We start from the raw sequence: 17,343 nt of genomic DNA on the forward strand, positions 1-17,343 counted from the left end.
TCAAACTCAAAGGCACTTCTTAGACTTAAGAGAGATGGGTCTTTCACACTCTGGACATACGCTGGCTGCTGACACCATTTGTAATCTGCCAAGCTGTCTGGCGGTTGGGTGTGCAGCGTGTCACAATTCCCCTGCTTGTGCGGACACTTTGCAGAGAAATTTATTTGAAGAGGGAAGTAGATAAATTGCTCCCATCCATCCTTTCACCTTTTCATTCCATCCACTCTTTCGCCTTTCAGTCTATACCTCACTCTTCCATCAACTCCCTGTTGCTCCCTTTCATACCTTGCTTCCTTCCATCATCCCTCCTTCTTTTCACTTTTCCTTCTTTCGTTTCCTCCATCCACTCTTCACTCTTTCTTTTTTACCTCTCCTTACGTTTTCTTACTTACCTTTCCCTTTCCCACCTGCTCAGTATATTTGCTTCTCTTTCTCAGACATATTTTTGTTGTCTATGGTCGTTTTTCTTCATGGCAGTTCCTCAGCTCTGCTGTTATACTCATTTCCAGTCTTATTAATTTATTTTTGTCTTCAGACATTCAGGCAGAAGACACCAACGAAGAACTAGCAAACATTAAAATATGACCCAGTTTAGAAGCTCCACAGACCCATCGTGGGCAGTAGAATGGAGATGTACTAACACCACTGTGTTGCAGGTCAAGAAAATTGCATTACTGGGGTAACAGTTTATGTTGCATGTCACAATAGGAGTAGATTGACTACGTCCTGGCCCTAGCCTAGAAAGCCAGTACCGCATTTTTCAGACATCTTTGCCAAGGTACTTTATCCCGGACTAATGATGACACCATCAGTAAACAGTATTGGGACCCTTGTAGAGATGTGCTGACTCAAGGTACATCAAAAGATAGGTGCAGCAGCACCACCTATTTTCCTTAGATGCACACAAATGCACATTTTGTCATTGAACCATAAATCTGACAGACTGGAGCCACTAAGATGCCATTAGAGAGACCTTCCCTCCTCAGAGTGTGAGAGGCTAGAGGTAGAGGTGAGCCCAACGCTCAGAGGGACCCTTTCAGGACACAATATCACTCTCTTTCTTTCTCTCTCTTTGCCTCCTATCGCTCCTTCTCAGTCATCCTCTCTCTGGTTCTCTTCCTCTCTTTCGCTCATATGTTCATCACCTCGACTCTTGCTTCTCCATTTGTCTCATCTCAGTGTATCCTATATTCCTATCATCCTTTCATTTCACCTACATCTCTTTTTTCACACTCTCCCTGTACTCTCCTCTCTAGGGATTCCTTTCTTGCAACTTTTTTACCTTCATCTCTCACACCATTCTCTCACACACTTCCCTCGTTTCAAACCCACTTTCTTCACACTCTTCTATTTTTCCAATAGCCCCTCGATTATCTCTTTATCGCTTACTTCTGTCTACCCCTTTACCTCCCAAGGCACGTGCAAGGATTTGATTGCAAGGATTCGTGCCAACCATGGCAAAGATGCATTTTTCTGTATCACCCCATCTAGTAGTGGTGTCACCCTATGCTGGCTTAAACATGGCTTTTTAATGATCGAAAAGCAGAAAAATAAAGGTTTGGAGGCATTTTGAACTGGTGCAGATTGTTTAGTTTTTCGGGTATTACAGAGTTTTTACTTATACAGCTGTGGCTATATGAGTTGGAGTTATTTGGAGCAGCAGACACACAAAAGTCACGGGAGGATGTTTGCAATGTCTAACCACTGGCAATTGCTCGGGGTAGCATTCCAAACCATCGTTCTTTTGCCCACCACGCCACCTCAGTTTGGACCCAGGCATATGCTAATCAGTTTTGGCCTTCCTCCAATAGCAACAGTCCAGCCCTGAACTGCCAAGCGAGGTCCTCACTGAACCAGAACAGTTTTATTGATTGGTTTAAACTTCTGATAAATTGTAATTTGTTATGCTCTTTTTATCCTAAATCGATGTTTCTCTTTTGTGGTATGATAAAAACTAAAACAAAGAGTATTTTGACTTGAACCAGAACATAAGTAACACAAGACCAGTTTTGCCCTGATGGGGGCTCCTCAGTACCCGGGCTGATGAGGTGAAACCAGTCCTGGGTTGCTTGCAAGCAGCCTCCCATCACCTTTTGTGTGTTTCATGTATCGCCCTAAGTGGCATGGGTATGCCCAGATGTCAGTCCCGTGCTCACTGTGTCACTGGAGCCAAGCTGTACCCCGCTGATGAGCCCATAACAAGGGCAAAACCAGCCCAGGGTTGCTTGTGTTCTGGTTCAGGGAGGATTTGGCTTGACAGTACGGGCTGGACTGTTCCCTTGAAGAGTAGGGTCATTACTGATTTGCATATGGCTAGGTCCACACTGTGGTGACATGGTCAGCAAAAGATCAATGGTTTGGAGTGCTACCCCAAGCTATCGAGAGTGGTTAGACTTGCTGCAAGCAGCCTCCCTTCCCCTTTTGTGTATTATTTGGAGCAGATTGCCAGCCTAGAACCCTCATGTCCAGCATGTATCTACCAACTTCTTAAAAATAGGTTTTGAATGTACATACACCACGCAATCCCACCTTAGTGTTACACCTTTTTAAATTGTTGAGAGTCACCACTGAGGTTGCAGGCTTTGTCTTGAGGAAGCTTGAGTAACTGTCAACAGAGGTGGTCATGGAATGCAATAAAGTGAAAAATAGCCATTCCTTTGAGAGAAAATTACTTGATAGAGCAATGGCATTACATAGTGTGAAGTCAAGTGACAGTATTGTGAATTACCTATGCTAATTAGTCAACGTATTACTTTAGGACCTGTGCCATGTTTCTGATACTGAACTATGGTACCTCGTTAATGGCGAGTTGTTCTCCTCCACCTCCAGAGTGTCCATAGCGGTGACTGGAGCCTCTGAAGTCATCATACAAGTCTTCGTCAAGCCCAACATCATCTGGTAGGGTAGTCTTATCAAAAGCACCATCGGCAATTACTGAAAAAGCAAAACCATTGCTGTCAGACAGATCTCCTTTCTAACGTTCTTCACAATTGCATCACAGGCAATGACTGGCACCCAAACACTATAGATAGGAAAAGTTCCTTCTGGAACCCACACTAGGTCAAACCCAGTAGAAGAAACATGTGATAGGAAAGCAGAGAAAATAGAATTACATTATGCTATACTATATGGCACAGGCATGCAATAATACCAAGATATACCGAACGACATATGAAAATGACAGCATCTATTGCACAAATTCACACTGCCACTTCACTTATGCTGACACATATGCCACAGATACACATTGCCACTTCAATTAAACTGCATCTTCCAACACAGATCTATCACAGCTACACTCCATCACACAGCACGCATAAAGGATACTACTTAACCTATACTACATTGCATTGCATAGATAAACAATATTACTTCACAAAGTTAAATTTTTTTCAAGTACTCTGCTTCAGATTACACATACATAGAATAGTACTTCAGCTATACGGCTTGAAGCCGTGCGTATGCACACAATACTGCTTCAGTTACACCAGATCATACTATACAGGTGCACAATACCACTATACATACATAGAGCAGCACTACACTTCTACAACTTAAAGCTGGGCATATATAAACAATACTGCTTCAAGTACACCTGATCGTATAATACAAATGAACAACATCGTACAAGCACTCTGAATAGTGCTTCAGATAATTGGTTTAAAGCTGTGCACAAACACTCAACAATTCTTCAGTTACACCGGACCCCACAATACAGATGCACACCACCCCCACTTTGTTCGCCATAAGTTGGCAGGGTATGCTCAGACGTAAGTCCCTTGCTCACTTTGCCACTGGATTCAAGCAAGCCGGGCTGAAGACGGCTGAAATGCCAGAAACTGGTCCTCGGAAGCTTATTTCTGGTCCAGGGAAGGCATGGCTTGGCAGTTCGGGCTGGACTGTTCCCATGAGGCACAGGGTCAGACTGATTTGCATATGGCCATGTCTGAACTGGGGTGGCAGAGTGGGCTAAAGAACGGTGATGGATTAAACCCACATCTGTTGACTGGGTGTGAGTGTTTGATTGGTTCAGATGCTCCGTCCATCACCACCCCCTTTTGTACCACTTTGTTCGCCATAAGTTGGCAGGGTATGCTCAGACATGAGTCCCTTGCTCACTTTGCCACTGGATTCAAGCAAGCCGGGCTGAAGACGGCTGAAATGCCAGAAACCGGTCCTCGGAAGCTTGTTTCCGGTCCAGGGAAGGCATGGCTTGGCAGTTCGGGATGAACTGTTCCCATGAGGCACAGGGTCAGACTGATTAGCATATGGCCATGTCTGAACTGGGGTGGCAGAGTGGGCTAAAGAACGGTGATGGATTAAACCCAGATCTGTTGACTGGGCGTGAGTGTTTGATTGGTTCAGATGCTCTGTCCATCACCACCCCCTTTTGTACCACTTTGTTCGCCATAAATTGGCAGCGTATGCTCACATGTGAGTCCCTTGCTCACTTTGCTACTGGATTCAAGCAAGCCGGGCTGAAGACGGCTGAAATGCCAGAAACCGGTCCTCGGAAGCTTGTTTCCGGTCCCGGGAAGGCATGGCTTGGCAGTTCGGGCTGGACTGTTCCCATGAGGCACAGGGTCAGACTGATTTGCATATGGCCATGTCTGAACTGGGGTGGCAGAGTGGGCTAAAGAACGGTGATGGATTAAACCCACATCTGTTGACTGGGTGTGAGTGTTTGATTGGTTCAGATGCTCCGTCCATCACCACCCCCTTTTGTACCACTTTGTTCGCCATAAGTTGGCAGGGTATGCTCAGACATGAGTCCCTTGCTCACTTTGCCACTGGATTCAAGCAAGCCGGGCTGAAGACGGCTGAAATGCCAGAAACCGGTCCTCGGAAGCTTGTTTCCGGTCCAGGGAAGGCATGGCTTGGCAGTTCGGGATGAACTGTTCCCATGAGGCACAGGGTCAGACTGTCTACCCCTTTACCTCCCAAGGCACGTGCAAGGATTTGATTGCAAGGATTCGTGCCAACCATGGCAAAGATGCATTTTTCTGTATCACCCCATCTAGTAGTGTGAGTGTTTGATTGGTTCAGATGTTCCGTCCATCACCACCCCCTTTTGTACAACAAAACAGCTACACATACATAGAACAGTGCTTCATGTACATGGCTTAATGCTATGCATATGTACCCAATAATGCTTCAGTTAGTGAATCACACTAGATAGATGCACAATACCGCTAAACATACTTAAAACACTACTGCAGTAGTACTGCCTTACAATGCACCGATACAAAATACTCCTTTAGGGACATATTTATTAACAATATACAGTGCATTCCTGTCATTTCCCAGTGCTGGCACACAATATGCTGCCTAGCTCAAACGCAGGCGCCCTTGCACCATGGTGGCTGCATTGTAAGCAGGATAGCAGGACACATTCTTGCACAAAAACAAACCTCTGAGGCATTTTCCTCTTTATATGTGTGCTGTATATAGAAAGGGGAAAAAAAGAGGAGAAATAACTATATTTCTCATCGTTATGCCTCCCCTGGGGAGGTGTAGATTTTGTTGCATTCCCGGGTTTACCATTGTTAGTAAATCTGGGAATGGGCTAAAGGGAAGACCCACACACCACCCATGGATCGCCTCGCTGGGGCAGAGTAACGCAACACAGTGATTTGCGCTGTGTTGCTTTACCCTGGATTTATCAAACCATGCAGGTTCACGCAAGGTGGCCTTGCCTGGCTTGTTAAATCCGAAATAGGTTTTGTGTCGCCCTTGCACCCCCTTGTGTGGCACAAGGGCAACACAAAACCTTCATAAATATGCCCCCTAGTTTTAGTGGCAAATAAACAAAAGACAAACAAAACACAAATTAGGGTAGATTTGAGTTGTTTTAAAAAAAATAGCACTGTTGCATTCTTTCTTATTGGTTTGTGAACTACTTGGAAATGCTACCTAGATTTATCATTAGATCAATTTAGAAAGTTTGAGTGTAATGTATATAAAATGGCAGGCAACACTGCTAACCATCTTGAAGGACAGGCAAAGAGTACCTTTTTTGAATTACAGATCAAATAAATATGTGTTGGTTTTTGTACAGCGATGCGTACGGTTAGTATCCATCTCAGACTAAAGTGATGAGAAGTGAAGATGTGAAGAAAAGCAAAAAATGTGCTTCAGAGTTTGAAAGCAGGATGCAAGGCAGTCTGTGAATTCCTGAAAAGTCCACTATTTCGTTTATTTTTATTTTAAAGTTTTTATTGGTAACAAAAACAGAGACATATGTGTTATGTTTACTGTATCTTTAAGAGTCTCCTGGTAGATTACATCATTAATAGAATGATGACATTCCAATTACAGAGAATTCAGTTTGCTGTTGCAGTTACTTGTTGATGGTTGTATCAATAAAGCTCCTTCTTCATCTTACCAGTTTATGAGCTTTTATCACTGGCGACGAAGGTCAAGGCATGATTGGGGACAAGCATCGACAACCATCAACTCCCCTACCATTGAAAATCGGTTTGGACTTAGGATTTATTCAAATTTTCGTTTTTGGATATTGGATTACTTTGGACACAAGATACTCAAAATTGATCTTGACTTCATTCAATTTGGATTGCCATTCTTCAGACATTCTCTTGGATTTGTCTTTATTTTGCCTTGGAATTGATTGTATTCGTGGTTTTGGCAATTTCTTCACGACATTCACCAGTGAATTCTTCTTCTTCTAACATGTGTACAGAGTCAGAATCTTTCTTTTTATTATCACTAACAGTATGACTTTCATCTTCCTTATTTTTTCTTATTTCTTTGACCCATGTAGAGGTGTTTTCCATGCCTTCCACAATATCTACAGCTTCTTTCAAAGTGGGATTCTTAGACAGTAACTTCTCTTGTACTCTAGAACTGTTCGTGCATCGAACAAGTTGATCTCTGACAAGAGATTCAGATAAATCTCCAAAATCACAGGAAGAGTCTTCAATGCAGCAACATATGTTCCAACACGTTCACGAGAACCTTGGACACGAGTAAAGAATCTATGTCGTTCTAACACGACATTAATTCTTGGACCAAAATATTGTTCTAACATAGTCATTGACATCTCAAAGACATCTGCAGGTTCACCATCAGCTCCACCAACAGGTATACTGTCCATACTATCATAGGTGTGTCTACCTTCCACTCCCAAATTGTGTAGCAAGATGGCTTGTTTTCTAAAAGCTGAGAATTTCTCTCCTCCAATTGCAACTAAATAAGAGTCTTTCTTTCTTTCAAATCTTTATTTCGGCTTGACGCTATAAAAGAGCAATTTAAACATTACAATTCAGTAAAAAGAAAAGATAATGACATTCAGTTAATATATTAAGAACATTCTATATAACTGTGCAACACATGTAGAAAGACTCTTGGAGCATGACAATAAAAATCATATGAGACTGAAGGACACATCAATAATTTTAGAAGCAATTTCAGTTAAGTGGTGCTATTAAAAACAAATTCAAGTCCATAATTCGAGTCCATAGATAAAGGAAACTCGGTTACAGCTGATGACCCATTTTTTTCCTGCGGTAGCAAACAGAAAGTAAAAATCTACTAACACTAAATGTTATCTGTTGTGAAGTGTTTGTAGTCAAAATTCTCAGAGCCTGACGGTAGGATCTCAAGCCTAATAGTAGGCATATTGGTTTCATCCATCTTGTTCTTTCTTGGCCATACAAGGGACAGAAGAAAAGAATATGTTGCTCATTCTCTATTTGATTATTTTCACAAAGTGAGCAAACTTCGTCCAATGCCTCGGAAGACGGATCACGGTTCCTTGCCCAGCGAGCCAAAGTTGATTTTAGTAAAAGATTACCGTATCTGAACTTTAAAAATAATGTTTTGGCAAGTGGAGGCTCTATTTCGTCCATAAAGGTCTCATAAGAGGGTTCATCCTTAAAGTTTAGAAATTTTAAAACTAATGAGCCACTAGTTATGGCATTCACAGTCATGTTTGCTACATAGGATCAAAAGGCCTTTTTCAGGACTAATTTGGGGTTAGATGGTAATAGCTCAGGGTTCTCCCAAAAATGTTTCAGACCTATGTTATTAAACCAAGTATTAACATGTCTAAGCCATGGGATTTTTTTCTGGCTGTCCAGCGCCATGATCTCTATCAGCCCCTCTCTATATACTTGGAGTTCAGGGACATGCCACAATCTCACCCATAGCATAAGTGGTCTAATAAGAACATGGTGGTCTATTCTTTTAAAATTAAGGTCCAATTGCAGAGGTACTAATGGAGTTCCTCTCGGAACCCTTACCAAGCTTCGCATGAAATTATTATCTTGGACACTGAAGGTCCCCTTAGACCCAGGCCCCCACAATTCTGCACCATAAAGCACTGATGATTGGACTTTGAATTTAAAAAGTTCCATTACTGGAAACACCGCTTTACTAGTGCTTAAGCTTTGCTCTCTAAGTATCGGTTTGACATTCTGAGCAAATATTAGTTTGCTTTTTTCCAATTGTGCTTTCCAGGTGAAGTTGGAATCTAGTGTCACCCCTAAATATGAGAAGTGAGGCACTGATTCCAGCTTCACTCCTTTTAACATTAAACACCCCTTATCAGGTTTGGTTGGGTTCAGGGCCATGTACTTCGTTTTCTTAACATTAATCTCTAGCCCCTTTTGACTACAATAATCATTAAAAGTGTTCAATAAAGTCTGCAAGCCATTTTTTGTTTGGGATATCAGAATAGTGTCGTCAGCAAATAATAGAGATGATACCCTTTCGCCATTCAATTTGGGTGCATCGTTTTTACATCTTTCTAAGTATGAGGGAATATCGTTTACGAAAATAGAAAAAAGCGTGGGGGCCAGAACGCATCCTTGGCGAACTCCGCGTTCAATTGGAATTTTCCCGGATAGTTCGCCGTTTGGACCCCATCTGATTCTCGCAAAGTTCCCTTCATGTAGTTTTATGATCTGTGCTACTATATTATTTGGCATGCCTGCTGCACTCAACGTTTTCCAAAGAAGATCACGTGGCACCAGATCGAATGCTGCCCTTAAGTCAACAAAGGCAACGTATAGATGGGCCTTTTTTATCATTACGTACTTCCAATAGAGGCAGCAGAATCTAAAACACTGATCTATGGTGCTGACTTTTGTCCTAAACCCGGCTTGAAATTTAGTCAAAAATGAATTTTCATCCAGCCAATTACTCACTCGTACTAAAATATGGCGTGAGTAGATTTTCTGTAGGATGTCCATTAAGCTTATTGGCCGATAATTACAGGGATCCTTCCTGTCTCCTTTTTTATATATTAAAACAATTTCAGCTCCCTTCCAGCTTTCAGGAAATTCTAAGCTATATGATAATTTATTGCACAGATAATTGATATAGGGTGCCCATATTTTTGAGTCGTGCTTGTAAAGATCCCCAGGGATTTTATCCAAACCTGGGGCTTTCCCAGTTTTAACTTGGCTTAAAGCCAGCTCAGTTTCCCCCAAGGTAAAGACAAGCGGATCTACTGGAGTTACATAACTTGCTGTATTGGATGCTATGTGAGCATCTTCATATTTTTTATACAAGTTAGTAAAATGAGTTACCCAAGTTTGCTCATCTAAAAAGGTATCCTTAGCCACCCTTCCTACATTATTCCCGTTTGCTATCAACCTCCAGAAAGCTACAGTATTGCGTGACCTTGCGGCTGACAACAATTCCGCCCATTTCTCTTCCTCCCACGCACTTTTGGATTTCCTTTGGACAGATTTATAGTTGTTTCTAGCTTTATAAACATCTAATTGTGACTTGGATTTAATCGCAATTATCAATTCCCTCTTCGACTCTCTGCAAGATCTGTCATACCAAGGTTTACTGTGCGACAGATTCTGGGTCTTCTGCTGGGTTTTTTTCGGCATTTTGGTAACCAATAATTTTAATTTAAGAAAAAACTCCTGATGTATAGTCAAGAAGGGAGTTTTTGCTTCCTCCTCGGGAGTTAAACTCAAATATGAAGCAAAAGTCCCAGCAAAAAGTCAATATATTTCACTAAGAATATCGCTATGATCCAGAATAAATGGCCAATTTAGCGATCTCCTGTTATTACTAATATGGATTTCATTTCTGTCACCAGCACCTTCCTCAGATGAGAGTGATGAAAGAGGATCACTAAATAGTGCAGCATCTAAGGACAAATTTAGGGGAAAATGGTCGCTTTCAGTCCTCTCCATTATGTCGAGATCTATGAGATACGGCCAAAGGGGGATGGAAGCTATCACGAAATCCAAATTACTCTTGTAGATATTTCTACTAAAGGTTGGTTTTTTTAAGATGTCAGACGGTAACCGACCGTTACAAGCCCTAAGGAAGTGCTCTGTGCATAATTTAATCAGCTGGAGAGCCAAAGTGGAGCACTTGACCGATTTAAAGTTCCCGAGAAAAGGGATCTTATTTGCCTGGTCTTCTTCCTCAAAAATCTCGCTTAGGCCCGAAATTGGCTCATAGTTACAGTTCAGATCCCCAGCCAAAATAACAAGATCCTCCCTAGGATCCAGCCCTCTCAGAAAACAATCCAGCTTGGAAACGGTTGGAGATTCCTTTGAAGAGGGGGTTGGCCTGTTATAGATATTTATTAGGAATAATTTGTTCCCATTGGAGGTTGTTATTTTTAGTACTAGGATATCTACAGAATTCACGTCTATCACCTCAATATTAACCTTTAAATTGATTTTTGCCCAAATCAAGAGACCCCCCGACGACCTTCCACTTCTAGAGGGTGTTGCCCCAATACCATAGGTCTTATAGCCTACCCTGTGGGGAATATCAACTGCCCATGTTTCCTGGAGTAAGCAAAAATCAAAGGATTCTATGAAAGTAGCCCACTCGGGATCCCTCAGGTTACTAGCAACCCCAAGTATTCCAACAAACCAGGTTAACTGGCACCCCAAGTACAGAGGGTGTAACAATATTAGCCCTTGGCGTCTTACCACCAATATATGACGCCAATTTGATTACCGAGGATATTTATAAATAAGAGTCAAATAAGTTCCTCCATCTCTTCCAAGGAAGTATGGGCTCACCTTCCTCTGAAAGAAAAGGTGGAGGTTGTGACATGCTAGATGTAGTGGCCATGATGAAACAAGGAGTAAGTACACAGCAAAACAATATAGCAAAGATAACAAGCGAACTAACAAGTTGTATTAAATATTCATAAATTGCTAAATTTTTGCAAAGTAAACCGTGTGTAAAACACTAAATATCAATGTAGAATTAAGGAATGTGTAGCTGTGCACATCAGCGTAGAATAAATAGTCCAAACCTTAAGATAAGTTGATGTGCAGCTGTATAAACAAAGATTTACTGATGCACAGCTGTGCGCATCAGCATTTCAATGTGCTGTCGTGCACATCAACGTTGTAGAAATAATACACTGCTGTGTGTATCAGCGTTGTTAATTCCGATTAACTTTCGTCGTTGTAGCGCATAGTGATTCCGAAAGATACACTGCTGTGTGTATCAGCGTTTAAAAGTTAAGTAAAATGCGCTGCCGTGCGCATCGGCGTTACTATGGCAACCGATGTCAACAAAGATGGCCGCTGATGTGACGCAGTGTGCGTGACAACGTAGTGACGCTGTACGCGAGGTCAGAGTTCCCCAACACTGCGGAAGAGCGAGCAGGAGAACGAACACTCAGGCGCTGCAACACTCGCGCAATGATACGCGTGAAGAACCAATACACTCGTGATGGTACACGCGATGCTGCCTCACCAGTTTATTTTATTGCTTGTGTTTATCCTTTATTAGTGCTCTATACTGCTTTTCAAGGCTTGTTTATTTCTTTTACTGTGAATAGGGGATGTGTTATGTTTACTGTATCTTTAAGAGTCTCCTGGTAGATTACATCATTAATAGAATGATGACATTCCAATTACAGAGAATTCAGTTTGCTGTTGCAGTTACTTGTTGATGGTTGTATCAATAAAGCTCCTTCTTCATCTTACCAGTTTATGAGCTTTTATCAATATCATTCTTGCTGCAATATACACAGTACACAAAGTCTTACACAGTAGTGAAAAGCTAGTATCTTATAGCATACAGTATCAATATGAGCACCGTACAATTCGCAACCATAACATTTACAGTTCAGTTCAATGCTTTACATGTCAAGTTCACAGTCCTAGTCCTGAGACCCTTAAGGGTAGCCATAAGGCAAAGCTCTTTACCCAGTCCAACAGCAGGGGATATATTGTGCAATCAGTTCTCCTGTGCTATGTTTTAAGGGGTTCAGCATGCTTTACCTTGGCCGTCAAATAAGCCTGGTATAGTCCCCAGAAATGTTTAGGCTGATTGCGGGGGGAGGGGGGAGGATTCGGGGGTGGGGAGGAGTAATAACTCGCTTTAATATTCTGTTTGTGTACTGTAATACATCATGCCGTTTGTCCAGCTCATCATAGTGGGGGTCGGGCCCTGGGACCAGCAGATTGCAAGCCTATGTCTAGCCACTAGGAGTCCCATGCCCACCAGTCATCTAATTCCCTTAGGCAAATGTTTGGAGTATCCCAATAGAGCGAGCATAGGGTCCGGCTCGTGTGGTGTCCGTGACTTTCCCGAGAGTCTTGAATATCAACACCCAAAAGTCGCCATCCCAGGGCATAACCAGGCCAGATGAAAGAAAATCTGCAGCGTCTGCACCACAAAGCTCGCACACTGCAGAGTCACGCAAACCGTACCTGCAGAGCCTCTCTGGTGTATAATATACACTATTAAACATATTGAAATGTATCAGCCTACGACGGCCATTTAATGAAATGCTTTTCGTACTCTCACAGCAGTACTTCCATGTTGTGTCATCAATCACCGAGCTCAGGTCTGCCTGCCACGCTAAGCTAGCCTTAGTGTAGTGGTTAGCTCGGTATACCTGTACTGTGTTATAAATCCTGGAGACGATTCGTACTGACGATTCACCATGTCGATTTTTAAGTGGGAATAGGTCTACACTTGAATCACTATGCGGAAGGAATATATTTGGGATTACAGTCAAGACAAGGAATAGCAACCGGTGCCACTACACCTCCAAAAGAAATACATTGTATCTGTTGAAAAGTATGAGAATCTAAATCCTCAATTAGAAGAAAGTTTGAGGTTTAACCCCTTCACTGCGGCGGCTATTCCGCCGCAGTGCTAAGGGGGCGGGGCGGCCACGCGGCGGCCGCATGCTGGTGACGGAGCCGCTCCGTCACCAGCGTCGGTTGAGCTGTGCTCATGACGGAGCGGTTCCGTCATGGCCCGCCCCGCTCAATAGAACCCTCAGCGCAGGCGCGGAATTCGCGCCGCGCATGAGCGTTCTATCGAGCGAGGCAGGCAATGACGGAACCGCTCCGTCATCAGCACAGCGCACCCGCAGCTGATGACGGAGCGGTTCCGTCATCAGCGTGCAAGGGGTTAACAGCATATGACGACATAAATATGTCAACATAGTCTGGATGAAACAGCTCCTGTTGCAACTGGCAGGTGACAAGGAGTCTAGACATCACTCAGCCTTGTGCAACACTTACTATCTGTGATCAACAGAGACTCTGAAGAAACAAGCATTGGCAAAGCCAATAGATCTGGCGTTAGCTGGCAACTTTTGTCTTTATCAACGTTTGTGGATTTTTTTTGTAGCACTTTTCAAGGGAACTACTTTTTGTGAGCAAGTACATGTTGTGTAAGAGCAAAATGCTGTCACTCAGAGAGAGGTACACCAATGGATGACGTGGGCTGACCCTGTGCCTCATGCTGTATACTGCGGAGAGGCAGAACAAAATTCAATGACAGACAAATAGGTGAAGAAAGCTTGCTGGAAGACCCTATGAGTAAATATATTATATATATAATTTAATAAACTCAAAAGGCCTTCGCTAACAACAGACCTAATGATGGAAGGAGGGTTAAAAGAGTGAGTGACTAAACATGAAAATAGAGAAATGATTTTCAGAAAGTGTGATTGAAGGAGTCTGTGGGCAATGAGGATGGGATTTATACAGAAAGAGGCATTGTGCATTGCCTATAAAGCCATTAACAACTTAGGCCCACAGTTTCTCAAAGACGCCCTCTGCCCGCTTGAAAACTCAAGAACGCTTCGCTCTTCCTCAGCTCATCTGCTCAAAGTTCCACGTACAAAAAGGGCCAACTGGGGTGACAGATGCTTCACGATTTCCACAGCCAAACTTTGGAACGCACTTCCCCTTTACATCAAAACGGCCCCTACGCTCATCAGCTTTAGGAAGAAATTAAAAACCTGGTTTTTCTCACATTAATTTTCTGCCATAGCTATTGTTCTGTATACTGAGCGCCGAGACACCCCCGGGTAGTTGTGCGCTATAAAAATCGCAAAAAACATAAACATATATGGATGCCTGGTATATTGAATGAAAAGAGAAGGTGATAAATGGAAACAAGAAAAATGCAGCAAGGTGGGAACGAGGAGGGAGAAACAGGCAAGTGCGGAAAAAAGGGGCAGCTAGGGAAATAAAGGGAAGGATAACAGGGAAAGAGAGAGGAAGAAAAGGGATGAGGTTAGAGATAAAGAAATGAAGGCAGGGAGCACGGATGGTAATACAGAACTAGGGGATAAAGATGGAAAAAGGATGATGGTAAAGAGGGGGATACAAGAGAAGAAGGAAGAAGAATGAAGATTAAAAGACTTGGCGAGAGGAGAATAGCCAACAAATACATGTAACAAAAATGTGCAAAATCTTTATAAAATGTTTAATAAATGTCCGCCTAAATATTCAGTGCCATGAGTCTGTGCCTATCCGGAGTATTTGGCCAATAGATTCATTTCCAGCACATTTTATTCCAGTGTTTGAGTGGAAATTGTGTATTTGACATACAGGAAACAGGGTCATCCCAAGAAAAATAAAACAGCAAAGGGAATTGTTTAGGGTGAGAGGTATATAGAATAAAAAAAAGAATCTCTGGCGTTCCCCTGACAGGAGGAGCCAATACCTTTCTCAGATGTACCCAATTTTTAAGTTTTAGAACCGTTAATGGTAACATTTCTTGTGGCGTTTGGAATATGAACTTGTCCAGAAAGACTAGAAGTACCCATAGTCCACTGAGTGGAGTGCCTCTATTGGGAGGATCACCATCCACACAGAGTGTAGTGACGGACGGGGCGTCCAGCACAAAGGACACCAAAAATTGTCCCCCTTCTTTGGCTCATCTTTCAGTGAAGAAGTAGGCAGTAGACTAGAACATTATTTTACCTTATCTCCTGAGGGAAAGAGGGTAACATATCAAAGACAAAAAGACGAGCAAAGGATGATTTCCCACTGCTCTCACAGACAGCAATGACTACAAATAACTATGGGGCAGATGCATCAATCCCACCTGCAAATCAAGACTGAAATTGCAACTAAATAAGAGTCTTTCTTTCTTTCAAATCTTTATTTCGGCTTGACGCCATAAAAGAGCAATTTAAACATTACAATTCAGTAAAAAGAAAAGATAATGACATTCAGTTAAAATATTAAGAACATTCTATATAACTGTGCAACACATGTAGAAAGACTCTTGGAGCATGACAATAAAAATCATATGAGACTGAAGGACACATCAATAATTTTAGAAGCAATTTCAGTTAAGTGGTGCTATTAAAAACAAATTCAAGTCCATAATTCGAGTCCATAGATAAAGGAAACTCGGTTACAGCTGATGACCCATTTTTTTCCTGCGGTAGCAAACAGAAAGTAAAAATCTACTAACACTAAATGTTATCTGTTGTGAAGTGTTTGTAGTCAAAATTCTCAGAGCCTGACGGTAGGATCTCAAGCCTAATAGTAGGCATATTGGTTTCATCCATCTTGTTCTTTCTTGGCCATACAAGGGACAGAAGAAAAGAATTTGTTGCTCATTCTCTATTTGATTATTTTCACAAAGTGAGCAAACTTCGTCCAATGCCTCGGAAGACGGATCACGGTTCCTTGCCCAGCGAGCCAAAGTTGATTTTAGTAAAAGATTACCGTATCTGAACTTTAAAAATAATGTTTTGGCAAGTGGAGGCTCTATTTCGTCCATAAAGGTCTCATAAGAGGGTTCATCCTTAAAGTTTAGAAATTTTAAAACTAATGAGCCACTAGTTATGGCATTCACAGTCATGTTTGCTACATAGGACCAAAAGGCCTTTTTCAGGACTAATTTGGGGTTAGATGGTAATAGCTCAGGGTTCTCCCAAAAATGTTTCAGACCTATGTTATTAAACCAAGTACTAACATGTCTAAGCCATGGGATTTTTTTCTGGCTGTCCAGCGCCATGATCTCTATCAGCCCCTCTCTATATACTTGGAGTTCAGGGACATGCCACAATCTCACCCATAGCATAAGTGGTCTAATAAGAACATGGTGGTCTATTCTTTTAAAATTAAGGTCCAATTGCAGAGGTACTAATGGAGTTCCTCTCGGAACCCTTACCAAGCTTCGCATGAAATTATTATCTTGGACACTGAAGGTCCCCTTAGACCCAGGCCCCCACAATTCTGCACCATAAAGCACTGATGATTGGACTTTGAATTTAAAAAGTTCCATTACTGGAAACACCGCTTTACTAGTGCTTAAGCTTTGCTCTCTAAGTATCGGTTTGACATTCTGAGCAAATATTAGTTTGCTTTTTTCCAATTGTGCTTTCCAGGTGAAGTTGGAATCTAGTGTCACCCCTAAATATGAGAAGTGAGGCACTGATTCCAGCTTCACTCCTTTTAACATTAAACACCCCTTATCAGGTTTGGTTGGGTTCAGGGCCATGTACTTCGTTTTCTTAACATTAATCTCTAGCCCCTTTTGACTACAATAATCATTAAAAGTGTTCAATAAAGTCTGCAAGCCATTTTTTGTTTGGGATATCAGAATAGTGTCGTCAGCAAATAATAGAGATGCTACCCTTTCGCCATTCAATTTGGGTGCATCGTTTTTACATCTTTCTAAGTATGAGGGAATATCGTTTACGAAAATAGAAAAAAGCGTGGGGGCCAGAACGCATCCTTGGCGAACTCCGCGTTCAATTGGAATTTTCCCGGATAGTTCGCCGTTTGGACCCCATCTGATTCTCGCAAAGTTCCCTTCATGTAGTTTTATGATCTGCGCTACTATATTATTTGGCATGCCTGCTGCACTCAACGTTTTCCAAAGAAGATCACGTGGCACCAGATCGAATGCTGCCCTTAAGTCAACAAAGGCAACGTATAGATGGGCCTTTTTTATCATTACGTACTTCCAATAGAGGCAGCAGAATCTAAAACACTGATCTATGGTGCTGACTTTTGTCCTAAACCCGGCTTGAAATTTAGTCAAAAATGAATTTTCATCCAGCCAATTACTCACTCGTACTAAAATATGGCGTGAGTAGATTTTCTGTAGGAT

The 17,343-nt window shown here is 42.1% G+C and overlaps 1 protein-coding gene across 6 annotated transcripts in view; it reads right to left on the reverse strand.

Moving 5' to 3' along the window:
- Window positions 1-17,343, reverse strand: part of ARHGEF4 (Rho guanine nucleotide exchange factor 4) — a 639,140-nt gene that overhangs the window by 154,599 nt on the left and 467,198 nt on the right. For all 6 annotated transcript variants that reach the window (XM_078666094.1, XM_078666093.1, XM_078666095.1 and 3 more), the window contains one exon: window positions 2,795-2,934. In XM_078666094.1, the coding sequence (XP_078522220.1) occupies window positions 2,795-2,934 (140 nt within the window). The remainder of the gene's footprint in view (window positions 1-2,794; window positions 2,935-17,343) is intronic.

Source organism: Lissotriton helveticus, chromosome 11, assembly GCF_964261635.1.
Source record: "Lissotriton helveticus chromosome 11, aLisHel1.1, whole genome shotgun sequence".
Lineage (NCBI taxonomy): Eukaryota > Metazoa > Chordata > Amphibia > Caudata > Salamandridae > Lissotriton > Lissotriton helveticus.